Here is a 23,675-nt window from a genome sequence, read left to right on the forward strand (position 1 = left end):
TGCCCAAAACTGCTTCAAAACATGTCTGTGGTTGAGCATGGATCTAGCCATCTCAGTGATTGTTCTGTTCCGGCGTTCAACTACACTATTCTGTTGGGGTGTGGTTAACTGGCGCTTAATGCCATGAATATCACAGAAGCTAGAGAATTCATTAGAACAAAATTCCCCCCCATTATCTGATCTAAGAGCAATAATAGATTTCCCAGACTCTTTTTCAACTAGAGGTTTAAACTTCTGAAATACAGTAAACGCTTCTAATTTCTTTGCAAGAAAATAGACCCACATTTTTCTACTGAAATCATCAACAAACAACAGAATATACCTGGACCCAAAAACAGAAGGAGTAGCCATAGGGCCGCAGATATCAACATGAACAAGCTGAAGTACCTGAGAAGCCCGCCATGAATCGCCACTTTTGAAGGGTGTGCGATGTTGCTTCCCAGCCTGGCATGCATCACAAACTCCAAGCTGTTGAGTCTGAATCTTTGGCAATCAGAGGACAAGCACCTCCCGAGCAAGCCGAGCAAGATAGCGCACATTTAAGTGCCCATATCGCTGATGCCAAAGAACTCGAACCTGGATGGGATGCGGCTCTTCTCAAGGCCTTCGATCAAGTTATCCACTTGGAGGAACGAATGAGGAATCTTCCCGAGATTCCTATTGCTGAGATTGAAGGAATTGTGTCCAGATTCATTGCATATGCTAAGAAAGAGCATTGGAAAGGGAACAAGGTTCTAGAGGAGAGGTTGTTGTAGATGATGTGGCACCTTAATTATCATTGGTCTATGTTTCCTAGATTTTTGTGCCAATTAAATATTTGGCTATGCATTTAATATTGTTCAATAAAGGGGGAACTTTTTGTAATAAACCCTAATTAGGGTTTAGGTGTCAGAATCTCAGCCGTTGATCTTCTTTTGATCTGGGCCGTTCATTGTAATTGAGGATGCTATATATACCCTCACTCATTTTTATTTTGTCATTAGAGATTAAAAGGAGAAATAGATATTAGAGTCAGATAGTTAGAAGTTATTTTGTAGCAAGATTGAGCATTGAAGAGAGAATTTCAAGCAATTGTTGTCTATTTTGGCTTTGAGATCAATAAAATATTGAAGTTATGGTGTTTTATTGCAATTCTTGTGGCTACTTTCATGGTTGCTTACTTTCTTGAATCATTCTTGGTTGAAGTAGTATTTAAATTTGAAGGACTAAGTGTTGAGCTTGATCTTTGGTGAGATTCACGTTCCAAACCACTAGCTTCTTGCTGATTGTAAGGACGCCTTGTGTGGTCAACTGGAGATATTTGGATTGCTTAAACCTTCAATCATTATTGAACTATTGATATGTACCTTCATGGTAGTGTCTATGATTCTTGATGAATTGAAAAATCATTAGTCACCTTAGAAGATCGCATCAATTTCAGTAGAGTTGTTATTCCTTGGCAATACTGAAATTGGCAGAGTCTTACCAAGTCTAGCCTACATTGAATCATTCTTAGGATTAGATTAGAATTCATCTCTTGCAAACCCTACCTTTTGATCCTTTTGAGAACTTGTTAGTTTTAGGAAATTCTGTTCCTACAATTCGGAGACATAAGGCCCCTTGATGAAACAGCATTCACAACGACCACTGGTGCTTATCCACACGTAGAGACCCTACATCGAAGAACCTTGGAGTCATCTTGATTGATCCTTTTTTGCGACATCTTCAGCAATCAGAGGCTTTATTCAAGAGAGGATAAGGTACCCTTGGGTATTTTATTCTGTGTTTGATTGTGTACAATATACACGTCAACACTACCTAATGCCAACAAAATAAAACAAGTCATATATAAGAAAACATTATAAACTAGAAATGGTGTACAGTCCTATCTTTGCAGATACCTATTTGGTCAAATCATTAGTACTTTCTCTCAGTCCTTTAAGTTATCACACCAAAAAAAAAGGTAATTTTCAATCCACAAGATCCTCCTGCCAGTCTGCAAAACAACAAGTCTTTTGTATACCATATAACTCTTGTATACATATAGTTTAAGTCCTCATTAGCCATTTTGAATCAAGGATTATTTCAATTGTCCATCATAAATGGAATGCAAACCCAATGAAATTTATATTGTCTTCTGCAGTAAGCTTTAGCATTTCCAACAATCTTGTCTTGTGGTGTAAATAGTCTTTTAAGGTAGGAAAATAAAGCCATGAGCAACATATTGTTACTCAATTGGACACAGACAATGGTGGTATTACTACATTATTCTAAAAACTGAAAAAATAAAACCATTGGAAACTTGAATTGAACGTGAAGATTTTTCTGGTGTCACAACATCCAAGAAGGTAAAACCAGATGAATATCTATTATTGGCACAACCCCATAGGACTTAAGCAGGCGTGTATTTCTCTGTAGCCTATTTCTGGTTGTTCTCCTTTATCCTAGGGTTGTGATAAATGTTCCTTAACACAAGAATTTAGTCAGGACAAATAGGAAAATTAGTACATCAAACTAATAAGTTAAAAGTTAAATTATTACTGTAGAATCAATGAGTTCAATCTTCAGTTGAACTCAAGGACAAGTCAAACATATCAAAATCTGGGTTACCCAAAAATTAAAATTAATCGCCTGGCTCAAATCTCAAAATTACTCTAATATACTTGTTGTGAGGTATTCACACATCACCCCATTGCAAATGGAGATCCCCACTTTTTTCCTGCTTTCTAGGGAACGTTAGAATCCTTAGCTATTAGCCTTTGCATTAGAGGGGTATAGGTGCTCAAAAAGTTAGGAGTCAGATGGATAGACTTGTGCAAGGTGTAAAATGAGTGAGTCAGAACCTTCACTTCATATGCATACCCTCAGGAGCGTACTTCATGACCATCACCCTTGGAGCAAATCCCCCTAAAAGCCTTATTTGAATGTGAATAAGAGCATTTGAATGAAAGTAGTGAGCATGGTTTTGATTTGAGATCACCTCATTCTTTAGAGCGAAGTTTGCTTCATGTGCTCCATGATAGGAGCGAATTTTGCATTTTAAGCCCTCATGAGGTAAATTTGACATGTTCTTTTGTAGATAAAGACTTGAGAAACCTAAGGATTGAACTGATCAAACAATGAAGTGACCAGACGAAAGTTTGTTTTAGTTTGAAATTCACTTCACCTTCGAACCTAGGGGAAGCACCTTCATGTCTTAAGGAAGTAGAGCGAAATTTTTTACTTCATGAACTCAACCACATGAGCGAACTTCATGTTTTGAGGAATATGAGCAAACTTCAGGAAATGGAGTACATGAGCGAACTTCACATTTGAAGCCATATGAGCGAACTTCATGATTTGAAGAAGGAGAGCGAAATTTATGTTGGAAGTAGAGGAGTGAAGGAGAATTTGAGAGCAATCACCTTGAGCGAACTTCATCTTCAAACACCTAAGGCGAACTTCAAAAATCAGCCCACATGAGCGAACTTCAGGAATCGAGACATATGAGCGAACTTCATGTTTGAGGGTATATGAGTGAATTTCACGACTTGAGGTAGATGAGTGAAATTCATGATGCAAAAACAAAGGAGATTTGAAAGTATTTGCCTTGAGTTGATTCAATTTGGAGCGAACTTCATGAACTCAATGACCTAAGCGAACTTCAAAATCCAAGGTAGATGAGCGAATTTCATATTTGGAGATGGATGAGCAAACTTCAAGAATTGGAACACATGAGCGAACTTCAAAAATTGGACTACATCAGCGAACTTCATGTTTTGGCATACTAAAACAATGCGAGACACGCAATGGATTTCAAAGAATTGATTCAATATCAGAATGAGCAAGACGCTCATAAATAATACAAGGATATTTACAAGAATAGCAAGTTTCTAATAAGAAACTGCTGAGAAGATCGAAGACGATCTGACTAAAATAGAATATACACTATTGAGCATTAATACTAAAATTAACATTATTTTAATAGTCTATTACCCTCCCTTAATGCTCAATCTATTAACTACACCGATAGACCCCCTAAATTTTACAAATTTATCAAGACCAAGGGGCTTGGTGAAGATGTCTGCTGGCTGCTCCGAGGTAGGAACATACAGCAACTGGATGGATCCGTCTTCAACCAGCTGTCGAATATAGTGACAATGCGTTTCCACATGCTTGGTTCTTTCATGGAAGACTGGATTCTTGGCGAGTTTGAGCACTCCCTGATTATCACAGAACAAGGGAGTAGGACCTGCCTGGGAGACATGCATATCCGCAAGCATTCGTCGAAGCCAAACCGCCTCACAAGATGCCTTAACTGCTCCCCGATACTCTGCTTCTGTCGAGGAGAGAGCCACTGCCTGCTGCTTCTTACTAGTCCATGTGACAGCACCAGATCCCAAACTAAACACATACCCTGTTGTAGACTTACGGTCATCAACCGAACCTGCCCAGTCAGAATCTGTGTAACCACTGAGTATAGGATCAGAACTCCGAGTGTACAGAAGTCCATAATCAGGAGTGCCACTCACATAACGCAGCACACGCTTCGCTGCTATCCAATGATCAGCCTTGGGAGCTGTCATGAAGCGTGAAATGTAGCTCACTGCAAAACTGATGTCAGGTATAGTGGCAGTAAGGTAAATGAGGCTGCCCACTAGTTGCCTGAACAGATATTCATCCACAACTGGTGAGGATGACTGAGCTGAAAGTTTGAGCCCGGGTTCCATAGGAGTAGAGACAGGTTTGCAATCCTGCATTCTGAACCTGTCCACAAGACTTCTGGCATACTTGGACTGAGAGAGAAAGATACTGTGCTCAATCTGCCAGACTTCAACTCCTAAGCAGTAATGAAGAAGTCCAAAATCTGTCATATCAAAGGTGCGGCACAAATCCTGTTTGATCCCAGTGATCAAATGTGTTGAACTGCCAGTAATGATTAAGTCATCCACATAGACAACTACAAACAGAATATCATTACTAGAATGCTTGATATACAAGTTTGCATCAGATGGACTCCGCTGAAAACCATGATCTGTCAGATACTTATCAATTTTCATGTACCAAGCCCGAGGAGCTTGTTTCAAACCATAGAGTGCTTTGACTAGTCTACAGACCTTCTGTTCTTGACCAGCAACCTTGAATCCTGGGGGTTGCGTCATGTAGACTTCTTCCTGTAAGTCACCATTCAAAAAAGCACTCTTGACGTCCATCTGATGGACTTTCCAACCGAACTGGGCTGCCAAGGCAAGAACGAGCCGTATGGTACTCATTTTAGCTGTAGGAGCAAAAGTCTCCTCATAGTCAATGCCTTCTTTCTGTGAGAACCCATGAGCAACAAGGCAAGCCTTATACTTGTCTAAGGTTCCATCAGCTTTGTATTTTACTTTGTACACCCATTTGCAGCTAATGGGCTTCTTCCCTGAAGGAAGATCAGAAAGGGCCCAAGTGTGATTCTTCTGAAGACTTTGGAACTCAGCTTCCATAGCCTGTTCCCACTCAGGTATACCTTTAGCCTCTGAGTATGTCTAAGGCTCAAAAACACTGTGTATGTTAGCCATGAGAGCAAAATTGATTGTATGCTGTTGTTTGCTCTTATTACGGGAGGTTCTACCCTCAATGAGCTCAGTATCCCTGAGATCACCAATGGTCTTGGCCCACCATTTAGGCCGGAGAGTAGAAGTGCGAACATCTGGAGAAGTTGGAGGAGGCTCAGGATCAAGAACAGGAGCAGCAAGAGGAGGATTATTCTCCGGAGGGAACTCAGGTAGTGCATCATCGAAAATAGATTCTGCATCATCCCTCCCATCAGGCGAACCTAATGGAATAAGAACACTGTGAGGCTGATCCTCAGAACTCTGCTCAGAAGAAGGGGACTGAAAGAATCCGTTGTCTTCATCAAATACAACATCACGACTGAAGATAAGACGTTCAGTGTCTATATCTATCAATCTGTAGGCCTTATGGTGATCACTGTATCCTGTCATCATGAGTTTCTGACTTTTAGAATCCAACTTGGAGCGCTTAGCATCTGGAATCCAAACATAGGCAACAGAGCCAAAAACCTTCAGGTGGCTGATCTTAGGCTTCCGACCAGACCAAACCTCTTCTGGAGTCTTCCCCTTAACAGCCTGAGTAGGAGAACGGTTAAGAAGGTAGATAGCAATAAACACTGCTTCAGCCCAATACTTATTCGGAACACTCTTGTGTTGTAACATAGAGCGAGCCATCTCAACAACCGTACGATTGCGACGCTCGACAACACTGTTTTGCTGAGGAGTGTAGGGTGTAGTCAACTGGCGTTTGATGCCATGGGTATCACAGAAGTTGGAGAATGCAGAAGAACAAAATTCCCCCCCGTTATCTGTCCTAAGAGTAATGATACTATGTCCAGACTCTTTTTCAACAAAGGACTTAAACTTCTGAAAGATACTAAATACATCTGATTTATGTTTAAGAAAGTACACCCACATCTTTCTACTAAAATCATCTACAATAAGCAAAAAGTATTTGCAACCAGTAACAAAAAATGTATTCATAGGACCACAAATATCAGCATGAAGTAATTGAAGTACCTTGGATGCGCGCCAAGACTTGCCATGTGGGAATGAAGTCCGATGCTGTTTGCCAGCTTGACAGGCGCCACATACTCCAAGATGCTGAGTCTGAATATCAGGTAACCCTGAGACAAGTCCCTCCCGAGATAGCTGAGAGAGGTACTGAATGTTGAGATGTCCATATCTCTGATGCCACAAAGTGCTAAGAGGAGAAACACGAGCTGCCAGAGCCACTTCAGGAGAATCACCAGTGTCAAGGAGCCTATATAGGCCATGATCCTCTAGACCAACAGCAACAGAAAGACGAGTCTCCCGATCAATGATGGAGCACTGAACACCACATCTAGTTGAGGAGAATTCCTCATAATCTGGCTGACAGAGAGTAGATTAAGTTCCATTCCAGGAACATAATACACATTCAGAAAAAGGAGAGTCCTGCCACCAGACTGTATCTGAACAGTGCCTCTGCCAACAACTGTATACTCCTCACCTTCGCCAAATACAACGGAATCACTGAAAGGTGAGAAGTCTGTAAACCAGTCATGCCGATGAGAAAAGTGACGTGATGCACCAGAGTCGATGTACCAAGCAAAAGACCTGGCATGATCTGAAGACCTCTTAGCCATAAAGGCATAAAAGGCAGACTCTTTCTGCTCGGAATGTTCAGCAACATGCGCCTTCTGGTGTGACCCTCCCTGCTTCTTTTGTTCAGAAGCGAGCCTCTGACAACAATCTTTCTTCATATGGCCGTACTTGTGACAGTAATTGCACTGCACATTCTTCTTCTTAGCTCCATCCTGTGTCTGAGAAGAGCCTTTCTGCTGAGAAGACTGAGAGGACTGAAATTTGCCTTTATCCTTGTGAAAGGATTGGGCTGTGAAGGCATTTTCCGAAGAGGCTGATGTAGTACCACTACCAAACTGCTGTTTCCAGCGATCCTGCTGTAGAAGTTTGGTGCACAATTCTGAAAACTTCAGATCAACATTAGTGGAAGTAATATTGAGGGTCTCAATGAAGTGTTCATACGATTTCGGAAGACTTTTCAGAGTGATTACTACCATGTCTTCTTCCTCCATAGTCCGACCAATAGCTTCGAGCTGATCTCGAATGTCCTTAATCCTCGTGAGGTGTTCCTGTAAGGACATACGTTCATCCATCATAATGGAGAACGGCTGATTCTTTAGAAAGAATGCTCGGCTCTTGTCGGATGTCTCATGCAGTTCCTTCAGATGCTTCCAGATGTCGGAAGCTGTCTTGCCGGAAGGAATCTGCGGTAACTGATCATCAGTCACTGAGAGTTTGAGAAGCATAACTGCCTCCCGATTGCGTTCATCAAACTTATCTTGATCTGCACCAGGTGTACCAGGACTGAGCTCTTTTCCCAACACAAGCTGGTCAAGACGCCTATATTCAAAAATGGTCAACATACGCTGTTTCCAGATGTTGTAATTGTGACCATTAAAGCGTTGACTGCCTTCTAACATCAGATTGGTGAGAGAAGCCATTTGCACATTTCCCAAAAAAAATTCCGGCTGACCCAGAAAAATCCAAAGACAACCCACAAATTTGTGCGAAAAACCCAGAAGGAATCTGCTGTCAGAATCTTAATCTGCAGGCTCGAAAATCGAGGCACCCAGAAAAAACGGACAACTACCCAAAATAGGTTTCGAAAAACCCACCACGAATCTGCAAGAAATTATTGGTTTTCGATAAAAACTGAAAGTTAACACCTGAATCAAAAAATGTCGTCGCCGAAGACGCAGGTTGCGGGGTGCAAATCACGCGTTTGCAGAGGGGGCGAGTTGCAGGTGGCGACGCTGGAGGTGGCGACGCCGAAGCCTGCAGACGCGCACAACGCCGAAGTTTGTTGCAGGTCACGGGGGCGGTGGAGGCGACGCCGGAGTGTGTTCGAAGTCCGTGACATCGCACACAGGTCGCGACAACACGCGACGACCCTGCAGGTCAAGAACACAGGTCGCGGCAACACGCGACGATCCTGCAGGTCGAGAACACAGGTCGCGGCAACACGCGACGACCCTGCAGGTCGAGAACACAGGTCGCGGGAAGAAAAAAAACCGACGATACCACCCCAGAAGATAAGCAAAAAACTTTGATGAATTTTTTTCCAGAAAATAATTTCAAAAATTTCCACTAATTGGAAATTAGGATTAAAAAAATTTCGAAAAAATTTCTCCTATAGCTCTCTGATACCATAAAACAATGCGAGACACGCAATGGATTTCAAAGAATTGATTCAATATCAGAATGAGCAAGACACTCATAAATAATACAAGGATATTTACAAGAATAGCAAGTTTCTAATAAGAAACTGCTGAGAAGATCGAAGACGATATGACTAAAATAAAATATACACTATTGAGCATTAATACTAAAATTAACATTATTTTAATATTCTATTACATACATGAGCAAATTTCATGTTGAACTTCATGAACTCCACTACAAGAGCAAACTTCAAGGATCAAGCCACATGAGCGAATTTCACAAAATAGAGTATAAAGAGCGAACTTCAAGATTCAAGGGAGATGAGAGAACTTCATGAGTTGAAGGACAGGAGCGAATTTGTTTCATTTACTCAAAATAAGATGCCAAACAGCCAATATATCATTTCCTTATGATAATTTGATGTCTAAACAAAGAACAACTTCGAATTTGAATGATGAAAGGTAAGTTAGAGGGCTACTTCAAGATTCATGATAGATGAGCGAACTTCACAATTTGAGCTACAAGAGTGACCTTCAAGGATCAGCATAGATGAGCGAACTTCAAGGATCGGCATAGATGAGCGAATTTGCCCAAAACAAGATACAAAACTGCCAATAAATCATTTCCTAGAGCTTATTTGATGCCTTAACATGCCTACGAGAGAATAATTTTGAATGAAAGGCAAGAGGTTAACTTCATGTTGGGAGCAAGATGAGCGAACTTCAGGAATCAGACTATATGAGCGAACTTCATAAATCCAGCTAGATGAGCGAACTTCAAGAGTTGAAGTATATAAGCGAACTTCATGATTAAAAGGAGATGAGCGAATTCAATGTTCAAAAGAGTCAATTTCATGAACTTAAGAGGATGAGTGAACTTCACAATTTGAAGTATATGAGCGAATTTCACAAATTGAGCTTTAAGAACGAATTTCAAGTGAGTGAACTCTACTCCATGTATTCCTAATTGAAGGCGAATTTACAAGATTAATTACAAGACCACTACCTTGAACTGATTTGATGATTGGAAAGAGTCATTTTGAGTTAAGAAGATGAAGGTAGAAGTTCAAAGATCACTTCATGTGAAGCAAAGTCAAGGCGAACTTCATGAGCAGCACTCTCAAGAGCGAAATTCCTATAGAAGCCTCTCCTAAAGGTACTTTGTCATGTTATCATCAATTAATGACTAAAAGCTTTAAAGTTGAGCTCATATAATGAAAGAAAATGAAGGAGAGCAAGTCAAAGACAAAAGCAACTTCATGAACATCAAGGGTGGAGTAAACTTCAAGAGCTCCTCTCTACGAGTGAAAAACAACTTCAAGTGCTCCTTCCTTAAGGCGAATTTTCTCTATACGCTCTTATTAAACCTGCAAACCACATGAAATCACATAATTACATCAAACTAGGAGATTATATAGAAGGTGTGTTTAATGCTTGCTTGTTTGTTTTGCAAGGGATGAAGAAAGAAATCAAGGGGATCACGTTGGAGGATGATTGAAACAAGTTGCTCGAAGAACAAATTTCAACATCAAAATTAAGATACAAGGAAGATACCCTCAAGGGAACTTCATAAGGAGATTACACAAGAGGCATTCACTTACACAAAGACATGATCTACAACATCAACAACATGAAGGGAGTCATAGAGAAGGAATTCCAAAGGAGAGAAGCAGTGGTGACATAAAAAAAAAAATCGTTCCAAGGCAACATCAATAATCCAAAACTAAGAGGAAGACAGGATCTATACCTTGCACTTCCATGATCAAGGCATTCAAGAGGATAATTTCAGAACAGTTAATCAAAGTTAGAAGATCATCATCATCATCGCTGAAGCTGGACAATGTTGAGTTCAATATTCCTTCATGATGATCTATCAAGCCTACAAGTGCAAGTTAGAATCCTAGTCATCGTCCCAGTCACCACTTGCCAATCAGAGAAGTTCCACATCAGCATGTCTAGATGCAATGTTCCTGACTCTCCCGTGATGGCACAAACTTCGAGGCACCTACCCTTATTATCTATCTGTTATGATAAAGTGTTGTATTTATTTCATTGGCCAAATTGAGTTTGTTGTAACAAACCCTAATTAGGGTTTTCATTGTAAAATCTCGGCCATTGATCTCGAATTGATCTGAGCCATTGAATTGTATTGAGAGCTTTATAAAAGGCTCAAGCTCTTCATTTGTAAAGGTTAATAGATAGTTTTAGAAGAATAGCTAGATTTGAATAGAAGTTAGATTAGGAGAAGGCAAAGATTGTTGCCAAACCTTGTTGTAAAGAACAATTGATTTCATTGAAGTTATGGTGAATTTGATTTGTTACTTCAACAACTTGCATAATCTTTACTTCTCAATTTACTTTCATGTCGATTAGATTAAATGGAGGAATTTGTTGAATGCATTTATGTGGAATCCATTTAGTCAATACCACTAGCCTCTTGTTGATTGTAAATGTGCCTTGTGTGGTCAACTGGAATGATATGAACTTAACCTCAAATTGTTATGCATCCATTGTTTATGCATAACTTGAATGGTGAGCAATGTTTGATGGTAATGATTTAAACATCTTTGAAATGTCCTTAAAAGATTGCACTGAGCTTGTGTCAAATGGTTCAAGTAGATAGTGAGACCTCACTCAATAGGATTCCATCTATTCATTCATCCATCTTCTTGCATTCTAGGTCTTAGAATAGATTCTCTCAACCCTTCATCTTTTGCCCTTTTTTTCAATTCAAGCTAGTTTAGGACAAAAAAAGTATCACAAGATTGCAATGTCAGATGATCAAGTTCCAGTGATTCAAGCGTTCGACAATTCAATGTAAGTCCCTTTGTGATACCAACAATCACATCAACCAACTGTGCTTATCCACATGTCGTGACCCAACATACTAGAACCTTGGAGTTGTCTCAAGTGATCCTTAAGCCAATCTTCAGCATTTGAGAAACTTTGTTCGAGAGAGGATAAGATACTTTGGGTATTTTATTCTGTTTCCGCATGTGCATAAAAAACACATCAACAATACCATCAAAAATTAATCAGATTTAAAAATTGCCTTTGAGAGTTATCTAAGACCTTTCAAATGCAAATAATTGAAGAATCTTATTAAAGACATTTGAAATCCCTGATTTAGAAGAACCTATTTGTGAATGAATAAAGTAAATAAATTGGTAATATGCAAGATTTTCTTTTTCTGACCCATGTCCAAACTCCAAAGGATTAAGAACGCTGAAAAAAAATGAGTTAAACATAATATAACCAAGAACTAATGTCTACAAAGATCCAACAACAGTCAGGATGGGAAGCACCTTTTCAGTAAGCTGCTTTATCTCTGTATTCTCGCTTAACACGCTACAGTAGCGCTCTTGTGAAATCCAAGGTTCATGTTTGCCACTTGACAAAAAGTTACATCTCCTAGGGGACGAGAACCTTGTGTGAGATGAACCATAACCAAATCTGTCGTTTACTTCTCTCCTCCGTGATATGGCTCCTGTGACATACTCTCCCCTGCATGACACAAGTATCAAGGTCCATTTCAACAACAACCCAGTATAGCAAAAGCATAAGAACCCTAAAGAAACTAAAAGACCATATTAAGATAAATCAAAAGACTGAAATAAGAAAACAAAATCACTGATACCAGTAACTTCACCTAGAGCCCAAATATGCATGTGATAAGAGAAATTGATAGAAACAGACAACGAGATTGTGATTTTGCTGAGCTGAACAAACATGTTCCATCAAAAAATTGTTTACAGAAACACGCTACACTACCAATTAATTTGTCTTGCAGAAATAGAATCACATACATATAGATATTAGAAGAGAATATAAGAGAACAATTAACTTTATTGCACAAGGTAGAGTACAATACAACACTTGGTACAGGAAGGACCTGTCAGATTTGCACCCTTACCTTGAGATTCAACTTAATACTTATAAGACTAATAGTTCAGTTAAAACACAACAGAAAACCCAACCATTCCTAATGAAAAAGTGAAACAATACAATACAAAGGGCAGTAATAAAAGAAAATGATCTTATTTATGACCTAATAACAATGCTTATTAATAGCAAGACAGACTACATCAATTTCCCCTTTAGACAAGTTAGACTCTTTGAGACAATCCAGATACCAAGTGAAGGATGAGATGTGGAACGAATAAAGAGGACCATAAAGGAACTGTTGCTGCTAAAAGATTTGCCACTTCTACTTGATGAATAAAAGCAGAAACCATCTATGCTGAAAACTTTCAGATTCTTTCCTTTCCGACGAAAATCTGAATGTGTTGTAGGCTGAAATTCATAAGAGTAATTCTTCCTAAAATGATTTTTATTAAAGAATCCCTGCACTCAAAAGTTCTCCAGACAGACCTTCACTTTTAATGGCCACTTCTAATCCCCATACTTTCTAATTTTGATTTTTTCAACAACTTTTTGTTTAATGTAAATCCCTGCTTTGCTGTTCACTAGAATCTCAATTCCTTTGTATATTTAATATTTTAATTCCTTTATCAAAACTTAACTTGAAACGCTCTTGAAACAACAGATCTCAATGAAGAACAAATGCTAAAGTGGTACAAGGATCAACAAAGGTTGCACATGGTTCTAAGGTAAACACAAGGCTAAGGGGTTGAATGTGACTAAAGCGGTTCTTTAGAAAAAGAAAAGCGAAGTAAAATTTCGACAGTAACAAAACTGGGAAATACAGTAGGATGGCAGTTACAGAGCCATTAGTTGCAGCAGGGTGGTGACTACAGAACCACCATGGCAGTTCATCCCTTAAAGTTGTTGTTATGCTGTGTCTTATGTGATAGCCTTGGCAAGGTAGGAAAAAAAGACAAGATAACAGTTTCAAACCAATGTCTTTTCCAATTCTTTCTTTTTGAGCTTTGTGTTTCAAGCCTAAACTTCTTGTAATTGCATAAACACACCCTAAAGATCATTGAAGAGAATGAAACTCATTTCAGTTCAATGTTTCTAGCTTTGTTTTCTCGATTTAGTACATAAGAAGTGAAGTGCAGTAAATGCATCTGGGCAAGTTATAGAGCATTGCATATGTTAAAATACAATAGTATTGAAGTAATATTGTAATATTTAGCTTATCATGGTCATTTAAGTTGGTTAGTTAGTTTTTCGTAACTTTCTACTGTAAGTCAGTTAGTATTTACAATCTTTCTATTTTGTCTTTAGTTCTCGATCATTTCCATTATGTAAAGATCTTTTGTAATTGCTTATATTAGGAGTACTCCTCTCCTTTGTTAATACAACAATCAATTATTATTTCATGATATCAGAGCATAGGTTCATCTTTTGGCAAATTTTTTATTAAAAAATTTGTGGTCCTTTTACCTAATAAGTCCTCAATTTTATTTTTTTTTAAATCGAGGGTTTTTTTTAATGGTAGTTTTTTTATAGAATAAAACTCATGGTTTTTTCTATTGGAGATTGAGGGTTTTTACCAGTAAAGTTTTTGAACAATTTTTTGATAATTCTGATTCGTGTTTTCTGATCAAGGGGTTTTGAATGATTTTTTACACAAAATCATGGACTACTAGGGTCTGCAGGGAGATTGGGGATCTATTGTTCTTTTTCGGTCTAGTGTTTCTACAAATGTCACAACTAGGGTTTGACGATTTTTCCACAAAATCGTGGGTACCGGTTTGCAGCAAGTGGCTTTTCGTCTTCGACAAAAAAATTAGACAATTTTTTGTTCTTTTTTTGCAATTTTTTTGTTTTTTAATCAAACCTAGGTTTGCTTCAACAAGTGTGGTAAGTTGGCACTTAATGCCATGTGTAGCACAGAAGGTGGAGAAATCAAATGAACAAAATTCACCCCCATTATCTAACCTTGAGTAACAATCTAAGAACCTAACTCTTTCTCAACTAAGGCCTTAAACTGCTGAAATGTACTGAACACATCTAATTTATTCTTAAGAAAATACACCCACATTTTTCTACTGAAATCATCAACAAATAATTAAAAAACCTAGACCCATTAACAGAAGGAGTGTTCATTGATCCACATACATCAACATGAACCAATTGAAGTACCTTGGAGGCTCGCCAAGAATCGTCATCTAAGAATGGTGTCCAATGTTACTTCCCAGCCTGACAAGTTCCACAAATTCCACGATTTTGAGTTTTGATCTCAAGTAGACCAGCAACCAAAACCTCCCGAATAACTGAAAGAGGTAGTGCACATTCAAGTGCCATAACAATAATGCCAAAGATTGCTGATGGAAGAACTTCTGGCTGCCATGGCATGCTCTTGAGAATCACCTGAATCAACAAGTCTATAAAGACCATGATCCTCAAGACCCGTAGCAACTGTAGTACGAGTCTCCCTATCAACAATGCTGCAAGTGTGAGAACTGAAAACAATATCCAACTGAGAAGAATGCCTCATGATCTGGCTAACTAAGAGAAGATTAAGTTCCATGCCTAGAACATACTATACATTGAGAAATATCAAATTTCTCCCTTCGGAGTGAATCTATGCATTGCCCTTACCAACAATAGTATACTCCTCTCCTCCAAAGATCACTAAATCAAGAATGGTTCAAATTTTATGAACCAATCCCGACGATGAGTAAAATGTCGAGAAGCCCCTGAATCTATATACTAAGCAGAAGATTTCACTGGATCTGCAGTTCTTTTGGCCATAAAGGCGTAGAAGGCATATTCTTTCTGATCATAGTGCTTTGCAACATTTGCTTTGGGTTGAGAGCCACCCTACTTCTTTTGCTCAAAAGCCAATTAATGTCGATAGTCGGCCTTCATGTAACCATACTTGTGAAAATAGTTACATTGAACATTCTTTTTCTTCTTGCTATCCTAAGGACCTGAGCTTTTCGGCTGAGAAGTGTGACCTTTTCCTTTGTCCTTAGTAGAAGACTTGGCAGAGAACGCTTGTTCAATGGAGGATGAACTAACATTACTACCAAACCGTTGTCTCCAACGATCCTGCTGTAAAAGCTTGTTACAAAGATCTGGAAACTTCAAATCAACATTTGTTGAAGTAATGTTGATCATTTCAATGAAATGCTCATAAGATTTTGGTAGACTATTCAAAGTGATAACTACCATGTCTTCCTCCTCCAGTGTTCGACTAATCGCCTCCAACTAATCACGAATGTCCTTAATCTTTGTCAGATACTCCTGTAAGGACATTTTCTCATCCATCATGACGAAAAGCGGCATGTTCTTGAGAAAGAACACTCTGCTCTTGTTGGAGGTTTCATGAAGGGCCTTCAAATGATCCCAAATTTCCTTAGCAGTTTTACCGGATGGCACCTCAGGAAGCTGCTCATCTGTGATTGAGAGTTTTATGAGCATGACAGCTTCCCGGTTGCACTCATCCCATTTGTCTTAGTCTTTCTTGGCAATCGTAGGACAAGAGGTGGTGCCGAGAACAACTTTCACCAAGCAACAATATTCAAAGATAATCATCATGCGTTGCTTCCAGATATTAGAGGTTTTCCCATTGAATTTCTAACTACTTTCAATCATAATATTTGTCAAAGATGCCATCACAAACCTCAAGGCCAAACTAGTGAAGGCACAGAAATCAAGGCAGAAGCTTCAGATTTAAAATCACTAGGCATGAATCCCAAGGTACGGATTTGCAAGGACACGAAAATTTTTTATGAAGACCCAAAAAAAGTCTCGAAAAAAATGTTCCCTGGCCGCATAAAATATTGAAGGTTAAAATAAAACCCTAGGCAGCAACAGATAGAAGCCAATTTTCCAGCAGAGAAAAACGAAACCCTAGCCACTAGAAATCAAGAATGCAGATCAAACGAAAATACGCAAAAAAATAGTGGCCACCACAAAAACCCTAGCCAACATTGAAAATACACAGGCAACAAAAAACATGAAATTGGTTGCAAAAAAAAAGACAAAAGAAGTCACGGGTCAAGAATTGTGAACATAAAAGGTCACGATGTAGACAAATACTCACGATTCAACCAAAAATTGTGTCGCACAAACACGCAGGCAACAAAAAATGACGTCACAACCAGGGAAAGACCTCACACGCAAAAAAGAAGATGTCGCACTTTTAAATTGTGTCAAAACATGAACATGTGCAGAGAACGCGATAAATCGCATCTGAAAAAAGTGAAAAAAAAAAAAGCAACCAAAAAACCTTGTGTTTTGCAGAAAAACCCACGATCAAGTAGAAAACGACTCAAAAAAACCTACAAAAAATTTAAAAGCCACGGGAACACAAAACTTTGAATTTTGGCTTAGAAAAACCCACGAAATTTTTCTAGAAAGAATCCCTCTCTGATACCATGTAAATCAGAATTAGACAATGGCAATTGCTTATTTTATTAAAGAGGAATGAGAAACAATTTAAAGGCAATTACATTGCAAGAGTTTCTAAAAGAAACCACTAAACAGAAAAAAGAAACATTCTATCTAAACTATGCTGATAGAAACTAAACTAATAATAATACAATATTGACCATTAATAATATAGATATTATCCTAACAAGATCTTTTGTAATTGCTTATATAAGGAGTATTCCTCTCCTTTGTTAATACAACAATCAATTATTATTTCAAATAGTAATGGTGATTGATGTCCTTCAAGAAAACTTGTAATTTGCAGTAGAGATAATGGTAAGAGAAGGCAAACTGACTTATCTTCTCAAGTTTCCTCCAATATTAGGTTTTCCATGTTAATCTTTTGCACTAAGCACTATTTTATTTTGTCGTTGGTTCCTTCATACAACTACCTACTCGTTCAACTCTTAAACCATAATAGTATTCCATTGACACAGGTGGCAAAAATGTAAATAAAATTCAATTAACCAAGATTAAAATGAGAAAAAAATGGCAAAAACTCTAGTAAAAATGAATATTATATTTATAAAAAATAGGAAAATTTTAATTTTGTTATTTCAAGTCAAATATAGTACATAGTTAGGAATAAACATAATACATTAAAAATGTCAATAATAAAAAGTAGGATTTATTAAAAAAAATATTTTACTTTTATTTGAGAAGGTTTATGTCAAAGAATATATTGTTGGTCTTCAAATAGTAGGCAACGTGCTTTTTCATCAAACAAAGCCTACTAATTTAGGGATGACCCAATGTTTTATTTCAAAGCCTCGTTATGATATGATTCAAAGAAAAGCCCTCATTACTATTTAAAATTTTTACTTGATAGTTAATCTATTCAAATTCCTGAGAAATAAACTACGAAAAATCTTTGCCCATGGTTTTTTCCTGGTATAATTTTATCAAGTTTTCCACGTAAATTTGTGTGCAATCTATTTATTGGTTTTTGCTTAAATCTACATTGCAAAATTTCCACAACAAATTAAACTTAAAAAAGGTTGAATTCCCGAGCCTTAAACCTAAACTATAATATTCCATTTCCTATGCTTTGGTTTTTCTCCTGAGTGCAAAAATAAGCCACAAAAGGAAACGTTATACATAAAATACTAAATAAAAAACCTTTTAAACCCGAGGACGCGTCCTTGGACCTAAAAACCTCGTTCCCATACAAGGGACATCCCTTGACACTCCCAAGGACAGCTAGACATCCCTGACATCAAGGAGCCATTTTCTATTAAAAAAAACTCAACTTGAAAAAAAGCTCTTTTTTTATTCTTATGTGACCCCTACCTCCCAGCTTGCCCTAAAGGTCAATTGGTGAAACATTTTGACTCATTAAATCATTTGTGTGAGAGGAAAAAAGTGAAGTAGCAAGAGGGTTTGAAGCAAGCCATTGAAAGAGGATGAGTAGCAAGGGACAAAAGGAAAAGAGATTTATTCTAGGGTAAATATCTTGCTTGAAGCTTGAGAAAGGTAAGTTTCATCCTTTATTTTTATTTTTTTGCATTTTTTCAGTTTAAGGTTGCATTCAATCTCAAAAAAAAATGAGCAGCAATGAAGGTGATAGTAGTAGTGAAAATGAAGTGGAAGTGGGAGGTGGAAATGCAAGTGAAGTGTGGAGGGTAGTAGTGGACAGCAACCAAATTGAAGTGCTCTTCAACAATCATGGAAAATATGCAAAGGGCCCTTTCAACAAAAAACAAACCTCTTCTCCAATATGTTACAGCTAAGGATCAAAAGGAAAAAAACTCAAGGGGCAGTAGGGTGTGGAATTGTCATGTTTGCTTGAAAGATTTTTGAGAGAGCTATACAAGGGTAAGGTCTCATTTTTTGGGTGTTACAGGACATGGAGTTAAATCTTGTAGAGAACTAAAAGAAAAGGAGAGTATAGAGTGCCATAAATTGCACATGGAGGTGGAAATGAGGAAACAAGGTGTGGCAATGTCAACACCTTCTTTTGCAAGTCCACAATCATATTTGCCTACGTCATCCACTATAGGTAGTAGTCATCTTGGCACAAGAGGAAAGAGAAGGGTGAGTGGTGGTGACAAGGGAGGGCCTATCGAAGCTATTTTTAATGTGCAAGCACAAGAAGCTACTGAGTCTTTCATTGCCAAATTCTTTTTTGCTAATGTCATCCCAATTCATGTGGCTCATTCCTCTTACTTCAAACAAATGATTGGAGATGTAGCCACTATTGGTCCTATTGTCATTTTATGACACCCTTGGTCCACCAGTGAGAACCAATTAAAGATACAATCCATGGACCAGTGCTGCCCCAGTTGATCAAGGAGAAAAGCAATGGAATTATGAAGTGTGAAGTGTTGTCTTGTCTGGAGGAAGTTCCTTAGTCCTCAAACCCGGAACTCCGAAACCCTGAAGTTCCCAGGTTGCTAAGCCTCTTTCTTTTCTTTCCCCGGAACTACAAAACCCTGAGGTTCTGAAGTTCCTTCCCTTTGCCTTCTCTTCTTTTCTTTTCCAAGAACTCCGGAACCCCGAGGTTTCGAAGTTCCTTTGCTAGGTCTCGCCTTTTCCTTTCCTTCCCTCCTCCTCTGTTTCTCGGAACTCTGGAACCCCGAGGTTTCGAAGTTCCTTTGCTAGGTCTCGCCTTTTCCTTTCCTTCCCTCCTTCTCTGTTTCTCGGAACTCTGGAACCCCGAGGTTTCGAAGTTCCTTTGCTAGGTCTCGCCTTTTCCTTTCCTTGGCTCCTCTTCAGTTCTTTGGAACTCCGGAACCCCGAGGTTCCAAAGTTCCCCTTCCTTGCCTTCTTCGGAACTCTGGAACCCCGAGATTCCGAAGTTCCTTCCCTCCTTGCTGCCTTTCCCTCTTCTCCAAAACCCCAAGGTTCCGAAGTCCCTTCCTTGCTGCCTTTCCCTCTTCTCTGAAACGCCGAGGTTCCAAAGTTCCTTCCTCGGCCTTTTTTCAGTTCTCCGGAACCCCGAGGTTCCGAAGTTCCTTTGCTAGGTCTTCCCTTTTCCTTTTGCTTAGTCTCTTCTTCCCTTTCCCAGAACTCCAAAACCCCGAGGTTCTGAAGTTCTCCTTCCCCTTCCCCGGAACTCTCCAAACCCGAGGTTTCAAAGTACCTTCCTTGTCTTCCCCACTTTAGGAACCCGAGTTTCCGAAGTCCTCAGACTTCTTTCCAGCTTGCAACACTTCCGGATGGCGTGATCAACACTCAAAGCTTTAAATGCTCCGACGAATTTTGTGACTTGTGCACCTTCTTTTGTGGAGCTACAGGGGTGCATTTAATGAGTTTTGCAGGATTTCCATCAAGAGAGGTACAGGGCCATGCTTGTTGTGGTAACTTATGTCATGTTTGCATGCTCTGACTTTGGAAGGTCGGTCAATCCACCCTTCTCAGGGTTGCATTTTTAGGGTATGGCTAGGTTGCTTGCATGTACAGAAAGTCAAGTGCATGCACTTCCCTGCACTTCCAGACTGACATTTCCCTGCACACACAAGGGTCATGATCACTCTTGTCACCAGTTTTCTATATAAAGGTTGTTAAGCCTCATTGTAAAGGATTCTCTCCCTGATGGCTTGAGCTATTCCATGCTCTTTTACTTCTCTTGTATTATTCTGCATTTTGCAACTGTAAGTTTGGCCATTGGCCTTTGAATGAATTGAAATTGCTATTCTTTCCTTTCTTCAACTTATGTATGTTGTGTATGTTTCCTTACCTTCATCATAGGTGTATGTTTTGTGGCTCTTCTCTCATATATGTTGTGTTAATTTATTTCTGAGTGTGACTTGTGGGAATCCTTCTCCCCTCTTGACATTCAGCGAATTCTAACCTCCATACATGCATTGGGGTCATTCATACAACTGAAGTTTGTGCATCTCCTGGGTTTTTCAGTTGATTCTTTGTGTCATTTCAGGTAGGGAGAGAAACAATCTCTTATCTTGGTGCATCACCTCCTTTCATTTTAAACATTTCCCTCTTCCCTTTTCCTCTGCAAGTTGTTAGGATAGGCTTAGGAGTAAGTTTTAAAGTGTTGAGTTGGTTCAACACCTGCACTTGGATTGAGAAGGAAGTCGGCCTTCTCTGGAGACTCAACCCCCTTGCGCAAGGTCCCACACTTCGGGGTTGTCTCCATGTTTCACGAGGTTGTTGAGCTGATAGCTCAGCAAAGGTGCAAGCTTTTGTGACAACAGGTCCCTCATTCATACCCCTTGGAGATCATAAGCTATGGACTACACTTCTAGACAAAGAGTATTCCAAGGTTAATGTGCAATTGGAGGATATGAGGCAAACTTGGATGAGGTCGGGTTGCTCTATTGTGATGGATGAGTGGACTGATGTTAGACATCGGCCACTCACCAATATAATTGTCACATCCCATGTTGGTTCTTATTTTCTCAAAGTCATGGATTGTTTAGGGAAGCATAAGGATGCAGAGTTCCAATTTACCATTTTGAGAGATGCCATATAGGAGGTTGGGGCTACTAATGTGGTACAAGTGATCATTGATTCAACACGTGTGTGCGAATCAATTGGTTTGATGGTGGAGGGTGCTTGCAAGCACATCTTTTGGACCCCATGTTGTTTTCATGCATTGAACAATGTATTGAACAATGCATTGAAAGACAAAGGGAAGATAGAATGGTTAAAGCAAGTGGTGGCAGAAGCTAGAGACATTCAAATGTTCATTTGCAAACACCACATCTCACTTGCTCCCTTCAGGTCTATTTCAAAGAAGGAGTTCCTCAAACCTATTGAGACAAGGTATGCCACTTACTTCATTTTGTTTCAATATATGGAAACATTGGAAAATTAAAATCTTAAAACTTCAAACATTTGAATTCCAATTACATTGAGCCTTATATTTCTTTTAATGAATATAGACATGCCACTTCATCTTGCTAGAGAGGATGCTTGAGATGCATAAACCTCTATAGTAGATGATGGTGAATTAATATATTGTGGTCTCTAAACCAAAGATCCTTGCCTAATTTCTCTTTGTCTTCTTTATCTCCCATCATCCAAAGCAAGGTTGCAAAACTTGCGAGCCAATTTGCCAAGCAAGTCACTCACCCAATAACTTGTAGACAAGTTTTTGTAAAACTCCTGGCAATTTTCTCTTGAAAAACTTGAAAGAAAATGCAAAAAATTGCGATATTTCCTTGAAAAACTCATCAACATTCATATAATTTAGTTTTTTGTGCTTCTATTTAAGAAAACACAATATTCATTGGTGAAGTAGACATGTTTCTAACTCCCAATCTTTGTCTTCAAGCCAAACTCAGTCTCCATCAAGAATATATGCATGAAATATAACATTTGCGTATAATTCTTGGCAAGATGTTTGAGAGTGGTTTCGAATCTCTAGGAGTTATAATGCAAATTATAGGTTTTAAAAGATCTTATTAATTTTCAAACAGTCAAATTTCAGTAATCAGCAGGCTCCGATCAGCATTCTCTCACTCTCTTTATCTCACTCCTTTCATCTCACTAAACTCTAGATCTATCTCTCTCCCTATCACTTTTCCTCTACACCCTCTCTCCAGCTCGCTCTATCTCACTCTCCTCTCTCCCCCAAGATCTAACTTATTTCTCTACCTACCTCTCTCTCTCTCATCCTCAAACCCCCACAAGGTGCTATCCTCAACCTCGTTTTGGTGTTGCCCCAAACCCCCATCAAATGTTATTATTACACAACTTGCCAAAAATATCTTCTGATGGGGCAACTTCTACATGTGACATGGCTAGTGAAAGTGACATTGTAACTCATTTAGAGTTGGACTTGTTTTTTGGTCTATGATATGCATTAAACTCTAATTTTGACTTATATATAATGGAAATTACTAATATGCTCAACAAATTTAGTATGTGTGTTGTTGAAGAATACTTTTAAAAAATTATGTGTTTTAAAATGTTTGATAAGTTTGCCGAGTTATTGCCAATTTTCCCCCAAGTTTTTTTAGGACCCCTGAGTTTTTTTAAATTTTGGGTCAGCCAAGTCATTGCCAAGTCCGATTTTTTCAACTATGATCCACAATATATCTCTTATGTTAGCTTGCACAGCCCTATTTTATTGTCATTACTAGAATTTAAGTAATCATCTTTGCTTCTCTTTCTCAAAAAGTGGATGTTATTTTCCTACCACTCAATAACCAACACTTGGTTGTATGCATCCTCATGTGATAAAGATGGAACTCCCTTCATCTTCCTTTATACACACACACACACACACACACACAGAGAGTGGTTCCTAGAAGAAACTAGTTGTTAACTAGGCCTGCCTACCTAGATTTCTAGTCCCACTAGGGGGAAAGAGTAGAACCTTAGAGAAACCTTCCTTTACTTCACTAGACATATGGAAGCCCAACCCCCAACAAAAATTTGGTTTTGCCACAGCAAGAGTTGGTGAAGTCCCCTTCAAAAATTTTAACATATTTTGGCTTCAGCTCTAGGTGTGTAGAGCTAGCACACTTCTCAAAATCCAATCCTTGTCACTTGTGATGATGGTCTGCATCGTGTCCTCATGATCCACACGTTCTCTGCTCTTGTGGCTCCACCAATGGAGGTGGGATAACAGTTAACCAATTAATTAAAAAGGGATGTGTTGTGATTTAAAAGGCATTAA

The 23,675-nt window shown here is 38.8% G+C and overlaps 1 protein-coding gene across 2 annotated transcripts in view; it reads right to left on the reverse strand.

Annotated features, from left to right (window-relative positions):
• Nucleotides 1-23,675, reverse strand: part of LOC131061586 (uncharacterized) — a 111,475-nt gene that overhangs the window by 54,782 nt on the left and 33,018 nt on the right. For both annotated transcript variants that reach the window (XM_057995348.2, XM_057995349.2), the window contains exon 4: nt 12,046-12,244. In XM_057995348.2, coding sequence (XP_057851331.2) covers nt 12,046-12,244 — 199 coding nt within the window. The remainder of the gene's footprint in view (nt 1-12,045; nt 12,245-23,675) is intronic.

This window comes from Cryptomeria japonica, chromosome 3, assembly GCF_030272615.1.
Source record: "Cryptomeria japonica chromosome 3, Sugi_1.0, whole genome shotgun sequence".
NCBI lineage: Eukaryota > Viridiplantae > Streptophyta > Pinopsida > Cupressales > Cupressaceae > Cryptomeria > Cryptomeria japonica.